General features: G+C 41.3%; 1 protein-coding gene across 1 annotated transcript in view; it reads right to left on the bottom strand.

Moving 5' to 3' along the window:
- LOC144271558 (potassium voltage-gated channel subfamily KQT member 1-like) overlaps window positions 1–17309 on the bottom strand; it is a 449329-nt gene that overhangs the window by 275733 nt on the left and 156287 nt on the right. The window contains exon 14 of the mRNA XM_077829000.1: window positions 16753–16793. Within this exon, the coding sequence (XP_077685126.1) occupies window positions 16753–16793 (41 nt within the window). The remainder of the gene's footprint in view (window positions 1–16752; window positions 16794–17309) is intronic.

Here is a 17309-nt window from a genome sequence, read left to right as displayed (position 1 = left end):
TGCAAGCTACTACCTATAATTGAGGGTGCATTCTACGTGTTGCGTTAGCTCTTATTTCTCCATAATAGGTGTGTGTTAGGCCTTAGTTTTCCATCATGTCTGCAGTCTCTCTTTTGGTTTGGTAGCTCAGCATGGTTTTAGCACTATGTCCGTCTGCACAAAGCAAAAGTTTTCCCATTCCAGGATAAACAGAAGTGCAAACAAAAATGTCCTTGACCCTCCTCGGGCCTCTGCCACCTGTTCGTATAGGGACTCAGTGGTCCTCTTTTTTGTATCCAATTTCGCGCCTCTTGACACAGAGCTGATACCAGCAGACCACCCCAGATTAAACAGTTCAGTCGTCTTTCACCAGGGTCCACTTGGCCCTCCTGCAATTGAAGAAGCATGGAGGGGGGGGGGAAGCGGGGGCAGAGAGTTTGTCTTAGGAAGGGCTTCTGGCTTTATTATAGGATTCTGTCCTACTCTACTACTAGGTTGGCCCTGGATTTCCCCTTCAGTTACTTTTCACCCTTCTTTGGGGATACTTTTATATTCTGACTGAAGGTCTCCTCAAACTCTCTTAATGGAGATCCCCATTCCAGATTTTACCTTGTCCAAATCTCTCAATTGTGAGCAAAAGGCAGGTCTTATATTCCTGCCACTTTTCCCAGAAGACCCTGTTATTGCCTACCATCGTTGTCATCGGCAATCCCTCAACTTCAAGGATTATCTCTTTCACCGCTTTTGTTTTTCATGGGTCCTTTAGTGACTGAGAAATCAGATTCTTGAGCAGCAGGCTCATTGGTAGACATTGCAGGTGGTGTTGGAAGACGGGGTTGGGCTGCGATTGTTGCATGACAGTTGTCTTTCCTTTCTTTTCTGCAACCAGAGCAAGGCGATTTTCTTCAAAAGTGGACGTTCCTTCTCTGAGAAGTCTTTACCAGTTATCCCTGGGCTGCTGTCTCCCAGTGTGGTGTTGATGCCACATCTCTTGACGTTTATCTTGAAGGTGTCTTTAAAGCATTTCTTTTGGCCTCCCCATTTCCTTTCTCCTTTGGTGAGTTGGGCATACAGCAGTTGTTTTCGTAAGCATAGATCAGACATGCGCACACAGGGCCTGCTCCACCTCAGCTGGTGCTGGATAATCAGGGCCTCAACACTGAAGATGTCGGCCTCTGTCAGGGCACTGACATTAGTACAATGTCCCTCCCACTCTATGTTCAGGATCTTCTGAAGAAAATGCTGGTGCTGGCATTCCAGGTTGTTCAGGTATTTTCTGTAGGTCACCCAAGTCTCACAGCCATAGAGGAGAGTTGAGACCACCAGTGCTTTATAAACTAAAAAGTGTAGTATGTGTTCTGATGATGTGATTGTTGAACACCCGGCAAGACAGTCTGCCAAAGGCAAGGCTAACGCAGTGAATTCTGTGCTGAATCTCGACATCTACGTCTGCCCTCTGTGAGAGATGGTTACCAAGATAGGCAAAGTATTCTACATATTCCAGTTCTTCTTTGTCAACGTAGAACTTCCTTGTTGGGTCTGATGATTGACCGAGTAGTGGTTGGTGGAGAAATTTGTTTTGCTGATGTTCAGAGTTAGCCCTAGGCTTTTGTAAGCTTCAGAGAAGCAAGAGAGAGATGTTTGAAGATCCTCCTTCAAGTGTACAACTACAACACAATCTGTGTACTGGAGTTTGGTTATTATTGCCAATATTACTTTAGTTCTGGCACGGAGAAGAGAAAGGTTGAAGAGGTTGCTGTCAATCTAATATTGGATGCCAATGCCCTGTGGCAGATGGTCTTGGGTTAATGTTTTCATAGCTTCTAAGAATTTGGAGAAAAGGGTGGGTGCCAGTACACAACCTTGTTTTACACCAGTTCAGATGACAAAGGGCTTAGAGGTAGAGCCACTGCACAGGATGGAGGCAGTCATCTGGTCATGGAGGAGTCTTACAAAGGTGATAAATTTGCTTGGGCAGTCAAACTTAGACATGGATTTTCCACAGAGCCCCACGGTTGACAGAGTCAAAGGCTTTTGTCAGATAGATAAAGGCCATATGCAGCTCCTGGTGGTCGTCTTACCATTTTTCCTGGATCTGCCTGGCTGCGAATATCATGTCTGTGGTGCCTCGTGATGGTCTGAAGCTGCACTGGGACTCTGGAACTACTTCCTCTGCAAGAGGGAGCAGGTGAGTCAATAAGATTCTAGCAAGAATCTGCTCAGTGATGGAGGGGAGAGCAATGCCTCGATAGTTGCCACAGTTGGTTCTGTCTCCCTTTTTGAAAACGGTGACGACATTAGCATTATGTAAGTCAACATGGATTTCTTTGGTGCACCAGATTTTGAGGAGCAGCAAGTGAAGCTTGTCAGTGTTTCTCCCCCCACTTTCAGTACTTTAGCTGGTATGCCATCAGGACCTGGAGCTTTATTGTTCATTTTTTAATTGCTTTGCAGACCTCCTCCAGTGTTGGTGGGTTGGCAAGAGTTTCCCAGATTGGGTGCTGAGGGATGGTGTAGATGTTGTCAGTCACAGTCGATGCTCGATTTAGAAGCTTTTAGTAGTGTTCCTTCCAGCGCTCTTTGATGGATTCATTATCTTTAAGAAGGATACTACCATCTTCGGAACTTAGCAGCGTGAAGCCACATGAGCTTGGTCCATACAGGTTCTTTGTCTCTCACAAAAAAGCTCTGCATATCATGTCTGTCAGCGAATGTTTGGATTTCTTTTGCTTTGTCCTCCTACCATTTGTTTTTGATTTCTCGGATCCTCCTTTGAACTTCAGCTTTGAGGTGATGGAAAGAGCTCTGCTTCTGACTGGATAGTAGTTGGTTTTGCCAGTTGCAGAAAGCTTTTCTCTTCTAATCCAAAAGGGCTGTAATCTCAGTGTTGTCGTCAACCCAGTCCTGATGGCAGCAGGTAGCAAAACCAATGGATCCCTCACATCTATTTTCACATCTGGTCTGTTTTAGGGCTTCCCACTCTTCAACCCTTGTGTTGTCATTTCTAGGTGTGCATATAGACAGCTTTTCACTGAGGATTCTTTGGCAGTTCTCTTGGTGCACTGAGGATTGAAGTCTTTGAATGTTGTATTGCCGTCTGTGTGATTTGGATTGCTTTCTAGGTTTTGGTTCAATCCTGAGCGACGTGACTGACCACAACAGGCGGTGATCAGTCCAGCAATCATTGGTTCCTGTCATGACATGGATTATTTGGATATCGCTTAGATCCTGTGTTCTTACAATGACATAGTCTAGGAGGTGCCACTGTTTTGAATGTGGGTGTTGCCAAGTTGTTTTGTACTTGTTGCTTTGTCTGAAGAGTTTGTTTGTGGTCACAAGGTCATGCTCTGCACATTTGCTGAGTAGAAGGATGCTACTGAAATTGGTCTTGCCCACTCCTTCCTTCCCAACGGATCCCAATTAGAATCTTAGCCAATTCTTGCGTTAAAATCCCTTAAAAGGATTACTTTATCTGTTATTTTGAATGGATGACAAAATTTTATCCTGGTCAGTGTAAAAGGATACTTTCTGTTCTTCAATGTGAAGAGCTGATACATTCGCACTGATGACAGTGGCAAATGACTTATTGGCCAGTTGGATGTGGAGGGTCATAAGGCGCTTGTTGATGCCGATGGGGAGCTCAGTCAGGTGGTTGACTAGAAAGTTTTTGATTGCAAAGCCAACACCGTGTATTCGCCTGTCTCCTGCTCGTTTTCCTTTCCAGAAGAAAGTGTAACCACTGCCCTCTTCTCTCAAGTGACCTTCATCTGCACACAGAGCAGCAATATTGATGTTGTACTTCGAGAGTTCTTGGGCAACAATTGCTGTTCTGTGTTTGGGTCTTTCACTTTTTGATTAGTCTAGTAGGGTAAGGATATTCCAAGTAGCAAGAAACATTTTTGTTTTTTGACTGCATTGGGAGTGATCCCTCTGGACATGGTTATCCAGTCAAGTATGGTGGGATAGCCTATATTTGGGGCACCTTCTCTAGCCCCTTCCCCGAATCAGGTGAGCAGAGATGTTCCTAAAAAGGCCTGCTCAGTCATGAGCAAAAGTGCCCCCAAAAGCAAAAGCTGCCAAAAGTGCCCCCCCATCCTAGTCCAGGGGCACATGACGACCATCTTGTGGTCCCATCACCACTCAATCACCGCAGGACTTTTACGGATAGGGCTGGGGGAAGTTCTTCCTGTGAAAGAAGCCTGCGCGTGAGTACCATCACAGAATCATAGAAATGTAGGGCAGGAAGGAACCTTGAGAGGTCATCAAGTTCAGCCTCCTGCGCTGAGGCAGGACCAAGTAAACCTTGACCAACCCTTACAGGTGTGTGTAACTTTTCCTTATAAGCCTCCAATGATGGAGGTTCCACAGCTTCCCTTGGAAGTCCATTCCAGAGCTTAACTACCCTTATACAGTAGATTTCACTTAACAGCAATTCTAGTATTAGCAACTTATGATTAATGGCAACATATTGCAGGAACCAGTCCAGAGACGACCTGTGCCTGCTGACAGTGGGGGGCAGAGTGAGGGCAGCCAGCTTCAGTTGTGTTACTGAGCATGCTCAGTATAGACCAAGCAGCAAAAACAGAAGGGTACATGACCTGCCCCCCCTTGTCATCTCTGAACCAATCCCATCCCATTAATGTCAATGTTAATGGGATTCAGATATTTGCAATGTCATGCCTCTTATTAGCAACTTTTTTGGAGAAACCACAGGCATCTTTGTGAGGCTGCAGCAAGAGAAGGAATTGCTAGACAGTGGTTCTTAAACTTTTGTACTGGTGACCCCTTTCACATAGCAAGCTTCTGAGTGCAACCCCTCCCCTTATAAATTAAGAACAATTTTTAATATATTTAACACCATTATAAATGTTGGAGGCAAAGTGGGGTTTAGGGTGCAGGCTGACAGCTCACAACCCCCTGAGGGGTGCTGACCGGCAGTTTGAGAATCCCTGTGCGAGGACAAGCCTTCCTGGGCTGCAGCCCTGCAAACCTGCCTGCGACCAGTCCTTAGCCCATCAGAGTTCTTCTTTCTGGGACTGCAGCCCGGCAAACCTGCCTACGTGCAGGGACCACACAGGAAATAAGTGGCTGCAGTTTGGGAGGGCAGACTGAGGGCAGGGCAGAGGCAAGGAGAGGGGCTTCTGCCCAGATGTCAGAACTGTACAGCACCTTCTCCCTACACTCTCCAGACTGTGCCCCACTGGAACACTGCATGCAAGGAAGGAAGCACTGGGATGTGCTGAGCTCCAGCCCCTAGAGAGCATCAGGGAGAGGTATGCTGGGGTGCAGCCCCACAGGCTCCTGTACCTCCACTCCCTGTAGAAAGCCCCGACATCTGGGATGCATCCCCTCTCCCTGCTGCTGCCCTCCCCATGGGCAGGTTTGCAGGGCTGCGGCCAGGGAAGGCACCTCCCAGCACTTTGTTCCCTGGCTACTGTCTCATAAACCTTCCTTCCACTTATAAGCAACTGCTGGATAACTTTTTGCTGACAGCCGAGGGGTTGCTAATAAGAGGAATCTACCGTATTATGAAAGCTTTTCCTAATATCTAACCTAAATCTCTCTTGCTGCAGATTAAACCTGTTACTACTTGTTTGACCTTTAATTAACATGGAGAACAACTGATCACTGTCCTCTTTATAGCAGACTTTAACGTATTTGAAGACTTATCAGGTTGCCCCTCAGTCTTTTCTCAAGACTAAACATGCCCATTTTTTTAAACCTTTCCTCAAGAGGTCAGGTTTTCTAAACCTTTTATCATTTTTGTTGCTGTCCTCTGGACTCTAATTTATCCACATCTTTCCTAAAGTGTGGCACCCAAAACTGGACACAGAACTCCAGCTCAGGACTCACAAGCAGCAAGTGCAGTGGGACAATTGCATCCTGTGTTTTACATACTACTCTCCTGTTAATACACCCCAGAATATTAGCCTTTGTTGCAACTGCATCACATTGTTGACACACAGTCAATGTGTGATCCACTAGAAACCTCAGATCCTTCTCAGTAGTACTACCACCTAGCTGTCACTCCTCATTTTGTAGTGGTGTATTTGATTTTTCCTTCCTAAATGTAGTACTTTGCACTTGTCTTTATTGAATTTCCTCTTGTTGATTTCAGAAGAATTGTAGGGTCATTTTGAATTATAATACTGTCCTCCACAGTGCTTGCAACCCTCCCAGCTTTGTGTCAACCACACATTTTATAAGCAATTAATGAAAATATTGATTAGTACCAGACCCAAAACTGACCTCCTGAGGAACCCCTCTAGATACACCCACCAGTTTGACAGTGAACCTTTAGTAACTAATTGATGGTTTGATAATTTGTTCCAGTAACTTTTACCAAAGTTAGACTCACTGGTCTATAGTTCCTTGGGTTCCCTGGGATCCCCTTTTTAAAGACAGGTGCTATGTTTGCCCTTCTCCAGTCTTCTGGGACCTCACCCGTCCTCCATGAGTTCTTGACAGTAATGGCTAATGATTCCAAGATTGCTTCAGCTAGTTCCTTAGGTAACCTAGTATGAATTTCACCAGGCCCCACCAACTTGAATACATCTAACTTATCTAAATATTCTTTAACCTGTTCTTCCTCTAATTTGGCTGGTGCTCCTTTCCCATTGTTGTTAATATTAAGTGTGTTGAGTATCTGATCATTAATCTTTTTAGTGAAAACGGAAGCAAAATAGGCATTAATCACCTCAGCCCTCCTGATGTCAGTTATTAGCTTTCCTTCCATGGAAAGCAGAGGACCTACACTTACGTTCATAAGCCTCTTGTTCCTAATGTATTTAAAGAACCTCTTTTTATTGACTTTTATGTCTCTTGCTAAACGTAACTCATTTTCTGCCTTAGCCTTCCTGATTTTGTCCCCATATGCTCGTGCTATTCTTTTGTACTCTTTCCTGTCAATTCATCCATATTTCCACTTTTTGTAGGATAATCTTCTGATTTTCAGGTCATGAAAGAGCTTCTGATGAAGCCATCTTTGCCTTTAACTATTCTTCCTGTCTTTCCTTCACATTGGAATAGTTTGCACATGGACCTTCCTGGGAAAGGTGATTCCCAGAATGCTGAGTTTAAAGGGGCTGAGTCAAAGGAACAGGAGTGCTGGGTCACGGCAACCCTGTTACAAGGATTAAGAATGTTGATTTGTGAGTGGTGTGGGTGCAACAGCCACATAGCAAAACGGAGTCGTTCTGAACACGATTTCACAAATCAGACCACTTTCATACAGTAAGAGCTACTTCTGATGCTAGGTATGAATTGAAGGCAAATAACGCTTTTTTTGTTTTTTTTTTTGCAATGTGGTTGCTTTCATATTCAGATCTTAGTTTATGCTTCTAACTTTAAGGCCTCAGACTGAATTAAAGAAGCATATTTACATTTGTTTGAAGCATTGTTCCTAATATGATATGGTCAGCTAGCATAAATGCAGCCAAGCCACATAAAAAACTCAGAACCATATTTGAAAATTGTGTGTAGAACTTGTTTTAGCTGGATCTGTGTTTACACACACTGTTCCTTAACTTGATTTGATCCCCACTGTGGATAGGGCACTTTGAAAGAAGAGCAACTGTTAGTCTTGGTCTGAACCCATGAAAATTAATTAAGATCCCATTTTCCAATGGGGGATCACTTTACTGGCACTCCATTCCACTAAGGAGTTATTACTACAGCTGTTCAGCTAAATGCAGTTACCACTGATGTTCATTGTATGCAGCTCTCACCTTCTAAAGAATTCCTCCCAAGAGAACCAAAGTGATGATTGCTAAACCACAGCATTACGCTGCTTTACGTTAAGGAAGACCAACTGACATTTACCTTTACATGACCTTATTGAGCTACAACATGCATACTCAACCACAGTTGCCTAACAATGCTGACTTACAGTATACCTCATTATTACTTTAAAAGATTAAAAATTATACAGCAAATTTTTAAACTTGCACAGGACAATTCTGAAACAAAGGGACATACATTTTTAGAGCTGGTGTTGTAGATATTTTCACAAAAGACATGATATTCTGTGATCAGTTTGGTGTAATCTTTCGGTACAAACCATGGGTCAAACTTTGCATTTGCTTACTAGAGGTTAACTCTGGCACATGTCAAAGGGTGTTGGCTTGACCATACAGTCTTATCATTGCCATAGGGTTGGGGACACTAAAAGCATCTTTTGCTTAGAATTTTCAACTATAAAGCTAGCTGGGGGTGAACAGTCTGCTTTGCCAAAATCCTGCACCCAGATTCATGTGGACAGACCCTTATGCATGTGCACTGCTCCTCTAACTTTGATGGAACTTTGCACAGTGGTCCCGTACACCCATGCAGAGTTCCACTGAAATCACTGTCTCTGCCTGTGCAGATCCAGTTGCATGACCGCTGTGTAAGAACACTGGTATCCAAAATGCATAGCACAGAAAGGCCACTTAAAAAAAGAAGTGCCATATCTTCTTCCATAATGTACTGATCAGTAACCCACACCTGGGACACCTCAATCCCCAAAAGTTGTAGATCTCCTCATTCCTCCCTCTTCAGGGGCCCAGTGACACACTGTAGGTCCAATAAGCAAGGGTCTCTTTCCATCTATCCACCAGGGGCATAAACTAATAACCACTAAGACCTCTAGGATATTACAGTTTATGACGACATGGAATCAGGGACCAACAGATAAGGATAAACATTTTTCTCCTGAAAGAATAGGGATACATCAAAAGAAGGGGGAAAGAGCAGACAAAGGAATCAAGGATGTCAAATAAAAGGAGGACCCAACCAACGACACAAGAAGAAACACTAACAGCCTACAAACTAAGTCAGTACAATGAACAGCCCCCTTGCTCCAAGTATCCCCTGCAGGCTTTATTAGGTAGTGGATTTGGAGCTTGCTGCAAAGGGCCAATCTTCCATTCAGGTACAATGAGTTGGCCACAAGCCTTTGCTGTCCTATCTCCAGGTGTAGGGGTGGTCTACTGTGCTCAGTAGACAGCTAATGCTCTCAAGTCAACACACAAAATGGAGTCTTCAGTACTCTGTAGTCAAGGGACATATATGCATGCCATCTCTGATCGAGCTAGTCTGCTAAAAATAGCCATGTAGCCATGGTGGCATGGGCAGTGGGATAGGCTAGATACCCAAGTACCTAGGGTCCCAGATGGCATTGTATATGAAGCGACTAGCTCCTCCTACCCAACCAAGCTGCCACGGATAAGCTAGCACATGTACGTCTAACTCAGGCTGTAAAGTACACCTCTAGCTCTAGTGAAGACATAACTCAACGAACCCTCTTCATCTCAGGGTGTTGTAACATGATAAAGAAATAAAACTCTATGCATTATCTTGAGGTACCAATAGGATTGAGGTCTGATGAAGAAGTTCCCCTAAAAACTGTTTCTGTACATTTTCAGAATAAGGAAATCAATTGATTTCAAGAAAGTAACTACATTTCTATAACTGGCTATGGAACAAGTGCCTATTTCACAAAGAGACTAGCGTGAAAACAAAGTTTTGAATACTATAAACAAGAACTGCAAGATCTAAAGTTTCATTCAGTGAACACAATCTACAGTATTGTGCAGTTTGATATGATAATCCTCTACATAGCAAACAAGGCAATATACAGTAGTAACATGTAATTCTCAAAAACTAAGTATACATGATAGGTTGTCCATAAATGCATCCTGCACCTCCTTTACAACAGCTCTTTATAGATTTCCAACAGATGAAAACGTGTACTCTATGTACTAACTAATGGAGTCACACTTTGTTTACTCCACACTGGCTTCCCTAAATGCCTGGCTATCTGAAAAATGGGATGACTACACAGTGTTACAGGTGATTGCATTTGACAGGCCAATCTCAATACTTACTGTTCTTTAAAATACACACTCCAAATGCTAGAGCTTAGTAACTGGCTCAGGTTAACCAAGTCTGACAATATTTGACTTTTAACTAAAAAACAACCTCATTCCTATTTATGGAAGCTATTATAACTTTAATAGGTGAGAACCTCAGCTGGTTAGTGTAGCTCCACTTCTGTCAGCTATGGTGATTAACATCAGCTGAGGACCGAGAGCGGATATACAAAGAAAATTTCAGCCAGCCACATAATACATTTTCTTTTTTTAATATGCTGCCTCTGTTCCCTGTATGTTTGAAGCAGTGCACTTGGCTGCATTTTATCTGGACCATGGGCATTTGTGGTGTCGTGGCAGGCACCTTGGCAGCTGCATTTGCACTCTGAAAGTGATTAACCTACGGCCGTGTTGCAAGCTTGCTCCACATTTTCATTTTAAATGTATTTTTCCTTCACATTATTTTTTCCAGTATAAAAGCAGGCATTCTCTTAGCATTCTGCCAGCATGCAGTGCCAACATCACACACATCCACTCTCACCAATATTGGAAATGGCATTCAAAGGTCATCTTAAAGCAGCAACCTGGACAGAGCTGCAAGCCACTGTGCTGGCTTTCCTAATGATATTAATGATATTCTGGAATCGGCACATCCTATTTGCCCCCCAGCACCTTCATACTTGAAGAGTATCCTGATCACAGCACAATCAGAAGTAAGGTGACCAGGATGCCAAGATCCCATACAATCTGCCCCACTTGCAGATCATAAAACTGTTCTGTGATAGCACACTGAACCTCAACAGACATTGGATTGGAATGGAGATTAAGTGGCATGGTCAACGGATGCACGACAACACACACACAACCACAAAGCATGCAGGGATTACTGGAATTATTGAACACAGCTCTCCTATCACTCCATAGCCCAGCAGGGAGGATTTCTGACCCCAATGGACCTAGTTGACCATCCCCTGGTTACTACCCAACCTGTGCACAGACAAAAGGATTTGCTCCTACATGATTCCCAGATTTCAGAAGTCAGCTTTGTTCAATTTTTTTTTTTAAAAACAGCTACTGATCTGAAGTATCAAGTTTAATGGATGCATCAACAGCTAAGTGTAAAAAAAGATAAGTTAGAGGCTTTGAAATAAAGAATTACTAGGAGCATGATCCTGCAGTCCTGTTGAAATCAACGAAAGTTTTGTCACATAAGGCCTTCTCTATATAGTTTTATTATCAGGATATCATCCTAAATCTGCAGGGATTATAGCTGTCATGAGAAACCCTTGGGGGGTTGTTTTTATTTAATTGAAGAGTTAGGAAGCTTCATTACATTTAGATATTAGGCTGAATTCTACTCAGTTTTATCTTCGTAAAACCCATCGACTTTGTTGTGTTACTGAGATCAGAATTTGTCCCATTAGTGGTAAAATGCATCTCTCTCTTAAATGGGCAATAAAGTGGAACTATTCACATTGCGTAGTCCATCTCATATAAAAAATAAAGCTATATTTTAATATCAGGTGACCTTCTGTAAGGAAGATTTATGATGTGTTGGCATACAATGTGAGTTAATGTTAACACTAAATATTTTATTTAAAACAAGCAGAACTCTGAGTGAAAATGTAGCTTTCAAGAAGAACAAAACAAAAGAAATTATGCAGCCCCATCACAAATTTCAAGACACAGTAGTGTAGGGTATGTATGTATGTATATAATACATATACAAAATGAAGGGGTTTCAAGTAGGGTCACACCAAGAGATAGGTATATCACATACAAACACTTACCTGCTTACACTTCTGCTAAAAGATAGGACAAATAATGCGTGTTAAGGATATCCATTATTTGGGTATGTTGGTCAGAACAGGAGCTCCGTAATTAGGGTTTGCACAAATGCAGAATACTTAAATTTGCAATCTGCATAAGGACATGCTACAGTTGTCAGACAAGCTGACTACATTAATGTGTATTTGCTATAATGGTATATTAAGTAGAATTGTGTTTACCTAAAAGTGAAATTAACACATCATGATGAAAATTTGTGTTCTTGACACTGAAAATGAAAAACACTACTCAGAACAATGATATAGCATTGTTTTTAACAGAAAACTTTAAAATGTTGCATTTCTATTCCCTACTTGTGTTGAGCATGTTCCCTGTACATTCCCATTTATTACAGATGTACTGTAGCAAAACATATTGACAGAATCTGATTCAATTTAACATGCATAAACCTAACATTTTTTTTAAATGAAATACCATACTGCGTCCTCAGTCCAGACATGCATTTGACATTGAGAGGCATGCATGGATTTATAACAGCATTACTAGAACTTAACAAATAACGATATCAATGATCATGTTTGAACACAGTTGCTGCTAATGATTCTCATACAATTTCCCTGACCAGTATGGATAGGAATTTATTTCACCTGAGTACAGAGTTAAAATTATAGAACTGTGCTACAGAGTACTAGGGAATCTCATAGCCTGAAGCAGTGCTTTTCAACCTTTTTCCATATTGGGACACTGCCCCCTCCCCGCCAGAAATCCTTTCCCATCTAGCAGGGATTTAACTGGGTCCCTCCTCTTATTTGGAGATCAAGAAAAAGAACGGCTGTCATAAACCCCTGACACCTGTTCATGACCCCAGTGGTCTTTAGCATGTTTTGGTTTCCCAGAAAAAGAAAATTTACATTAATTACATTAGTGGTTGTCATGGTTTCAACCATATTAAGGAGAAAAACCTTATAGAAAGTTGGAACATGATTATGATTTCATTTAGCCATCATGATCTCTACTGTAAAGATATACTAATGGTTATGACATGTAAATGCATGTTTAGGTACTTTTTAAAATGTTTTGTTCACCCAGCAAGTCACACTTTTCAGTAAGGATATTATCTACCTGAATGATTCCTTTAGCTGCATCCCTGGCTTCCCCAGTAAATGTGAATCAAGTTTTACTTGCCCCATTCATGCATATAAGTCCACTTAAAGCCAGTGGGACAATCACATGGGTAGAGCCAACAGGATGAGGCCCCTATGTATGTTGGTACATTTACTAGTTTAAAGTAAACACGTTTTACTTTGAAAAACACACCTTGTTAGCTTACATAAACAATTCTTTTGCAGATCTAACAGTGTTTTGGCTAAATACCAAATATTCTATAGTGCATGCATGAATTTCAAAGTTCAAGCTTCATGTAAACACAGAAGAGCCCCTTGATTAAATCTGTATTTAGATGCTTTAGGGTAGCTTCATTCAGGTACAGTATAGCATCACAGTACGCACCAGTCATTGTACAAATCCATCTAAATTCATGAACCAGCATGGTTGTTAAAATGGCCTCTTATGTTAGTACAAGTGTTGCATTTGCTAAACAACCTTCCTTGTTGATTTTTAAATGTTAATATCACTAAAATCTTTCTAAACCGAACAACACAACCATCCTAAAGCTGCTATTCAAGCACTAATGATTATCATGCTGCTCTTGTATCAGCAGTAGTTTCACCATAGTTAAAGTTGTTAAAATTGAACTCTAACACAGGTTATAGATCAAATCTTATTGAACCAGCAGAAACTAAAAACACAGAATGGAAACTGAGCAATTTTGATTTCCATGGTTGTTTGATGAAAAATGAATTGCTTTGGTGATTTTTTCCCCCCACTGGATTGTCTCCTTTTGCAAGCAATCTAAAACCCTCTGGAATCCGTTCTTTGGCACATAGTTGCTTTTCTTGTGCTGTTTCATAGAATATCAGTTGCACATTGGGAGCGATTATCTTCAAAGACTTTTATAACTTTTTAGTCACAAAATGCAAACCCATTCAATTTTAATCTGATGACAAATCTGCTGCAGGGTGAATGCCATTCACTTACAGTGGGCAAGGCGGGGAGATTTTCACCAGATACCTCTAAGCTTAGAAAAATTCCTTGAACTGGGAAAGAGGGGACCAGGAGTTCAAATCTCACCTCTTAAACTGTAAGTTACCATGCAATTCACTATCTTTATTATTGACTAAATCCACAAAACTTTTGTTTGCTATGGGGCTTCATATGGCTATTTTAAAAAAACTGACTTAAATAATGAGTGCCTCTTTAAAAATTTAGAACACCCCCCCGTTAAACTGTAAGGGCTTCATTAAGTGTCTGCTAAATTCAAGAATTAGCTGCTACAGCTGGGAGTACACAAATAAGGAAAGCAGGTAACAGCAGCACATGGCAGCATTTTTACAGCCAGCTATCAGGGGGGCAACCGGGTGAGTCTGTATCCACAAAAACAACGAGGCGTTCGGTGGCACCTTAAAGACTCACAGGTTTATTTGAGCATAAGCTTTCATGGGTAAAAAACAGCTTTTACTGTGATGTTGTTATTCATGATCCTTTATCTGTGGGATGGAAAGAGCTAATGTACCAAAATTTTTTGTATATCTTTACCCCATCTGATTTATAACAGATACATAATGGATTTATTTAATTGCCAATTTTTAGCTAACCAATGCTGGTTTTCACGTAAATATTTGTAAAAAATGTGAAAACATTCAATCCTAGTGTTTTTTTTTTTAAACCTGTATACAACATAAAAAGCTAAAAGCTTCTACCTCCCCCCCAAAAAAACATTTACCGGTAAGTTAATTTCAAGGCCATCTTCTCCAGCAGCTGCCTCGCACGCTCATAGATCCAACTCTATACTCCTACAATTAGCAATTTGAAAACAATATGCTCAATGCATACTGAAGATTTAGAGGTGGTTGCTGGGAAAGGATTCCTCCTCTTGAAGAAGCAAAATCAAACTGTAGTGTCACACCAAGTGTTTTAGAAAGAGGCAAATTCCAGTCTTGCAATAAGAGTCCTTTAACAGCTCTGCCTCACCCTGAAAAATATTTCCAACTGGAATTCCATCTTTCCTGTGAACTGATGTGCTGTGTACATCTTTTATAGTACATATCTGCTATGGAATGCAATGGAGCAACAATACTGCAAATCTTATTAGTTCATTGTAGCATTCTTTCATCAGTACTTTGCCATTCTTTAGATTTTTACTAGGCAATACATTACATTAGACTGAAATATGTACAGCATTGTGCTGGGAATAACATTGTTCTGCACCCAATAGCAGCCGAAATGTAATCTCACTGTATCTAACTCACAAAACAGGGCTTTTAGCCCTCCCCCCCCTTACTTGGAAGAAGATAACTCAAATGCAAGAGTCGCTTGCACATGGAGTACCAGAGTTTAGCAAATTACAACTTCACTGCAAAAAATGTAAATGTAACCTTATTTTCCAGCCATCTACTGGTCATACTCCAAAGGCTCAGTCATGGAACTTCCTCACTAAGCCACTTTCATACTTTCCTTTCCAAATGTGAAAACAGGCTAGTTTTCACATTTGACATTAAAAACCACCATCACTTTTTAGTTTAATAACACGTTCACATATTAAGAAGCAAGATTTATTCTTCATGGATTTCTCGGATGAAAAACCAATACTTCCTCATCCCTGAGAAGGACATACAAGTAAAAGCACTACACTTGGCCAGAAGAGATTTGCGATTCCTTCTGCTCTGTCTACACTAGACAAAGTAATTTAAAAAAAAGACATTGTGTAGAATGCCTAGAGATTGCACCTCTTGTAATGTACCTTTTGGCCACACACCACTGCTATCACAGGAGTTTTTAATCACAAGTATTGATTGCAGCACCTAGGATGAGGCATTTTGCTGAGGTCTGGCTAAATAAGTATAGATTACATTAGTTGCACTTCAGCTTTACACAAAGCCACAAGCCTCACAGCTTCACTGGTTCAGTCAGTGCCAGCTACAATCACCAATGTGCTTCCCCAGGTTTGAAAGTTATCCCCAAAGTCACCACATTTAGCAAGAGACTTGAACACGATAGGACGGATGTTTTGGAGTCCCTGAATGCACTGCTGCAGAGTTGCCAATGTGCGGTGTGGTTTTATCAAATGGTATTGATGTATGCACTTGTGATACCAAAAGGTAAGCGATAGGATAAGCAATTTCAGGAAATCAGAATCCCTGCAATGGATACTGAGTGTAGACATGCTCCTCAGGTCCTACCCAGTGACAGTTAGAACTGCATTAAATTATTCTACCCTCTAATTCTGGAAAGCGCTGTTTCCCTGTTAAGTATATCCACATAATTCCTTTATGAACATAGCTGTTTAATGAAGTGAGCTGTAGCTCACGAAAGCTTATGCTCAAATAAATTTGTTAGTCTCTAAGGTGCCACAAGTACTCCTTTTCTTATAGCTGTTTAAGTGTCTACACTACCTTTGGGGTAACATCCCGCAAGTGCATTTCCTCTTGGAGGCAAACATTTCACTGCAATTGTCCTTTCAACAGTAGGTTTCAGAGTAACAGCCGTGTTAGTCTGTATTCGCAAAAAGAAAAGGAGTACTTGTGGCACCTTAGAAACTAACCAATTTATTTGAGCATAAGCTTTCGTGAGCTACAGCTCACTTCAACAGTAGTTTCCTTCCTTTCAGGTCATGTCCACACACAAGTGTTTCATTATGACCTACAATGGACATTCAATGCATTCAGGGGATTTTGGAGATCAGACCCATTCAGAAATGTGCCTGAATTTATGAAGCGGCCCTTGAGAATCAGTCTCAGGAAACATTTTTACTGGACTCAAAAGATGAAGTCACAAACCAAAAACATCAAATCTCCTAACTATGGCTTAAAGAACAGTTTTTTCTGTCCCAATACATTATACCGAGTAACAGCTCTTAGCTTTAAGCTAACTACAAGTGTGTTTAAAAAAAAAACATGCAAAGAACTTCTATTCAGTATATAGAATTTTCCCCCACCATTAGCTGATGTTTATATTATGCAGTAAAAGCCATTTTTCCACTTACTGTGCCACATCAGATACAACAGGCAGTGGTGACTCCTCTGATGTGAGGTCTATGTCCTCAGTGAAGCTGTTGTCCTGTGACATTTCATTGCTGTTCCCTTCTAAGCGCCTTCTCACTAGAAAAATAATTTAGAAAGAGCAGAGTGCATTAGGGAGGCAGCATCTACAAATTCTTTCCCCTCACCCATGAATTTCCATAGTAAATCTTTTTTTTTTAAATAAAAAAGAGTCCCATCGTAAGACACTACATTTTTAGAGCAGGCGCAATGAATTGTTTGGATTATTATTACACACATGCAAAAATACAAATGTACACATATGATATGGTACATGCCAAGTGAGAACACACACACAGGGACCCTCTTACAGTTAAGCGTTTTTCTCTTGAAGACCACTTTCGCTCTAAGTGGAAGTTCACGACATGAAAAATTGCAATTTGGACACTGCAATGAATGAAAACAATTGGGGACTTTGATTTATTTTGCAATAAATAGTATTGCACTGCATCCAGGTTCTCTATAAGCCAAATACTGGGTCCAGGAGGCTCCCAAGTGCCAGGCTTCACAGTCACTGAATATTAGAAAAATCTTG

The sequence above is a fragment of the Eretmochelys imbricata genome, chromosome 1, assembly GCF_965152235.1.
Source record: "Eretmochelys imbricata isolate rEreImb1 chromosome 1, rEreImb1.hap1, whole genome shotgun sequence".
Classification (NCBI taxonomy): domain Eukaryota; kingdom Metazoa; phylum Chordata; order Testudines; family Cheloniidae; genus Eretmochelys; species Eretmochelys imbricata.
This window is presented reverse-complemented; position numbering and strand designations above follow the sequence as displayed.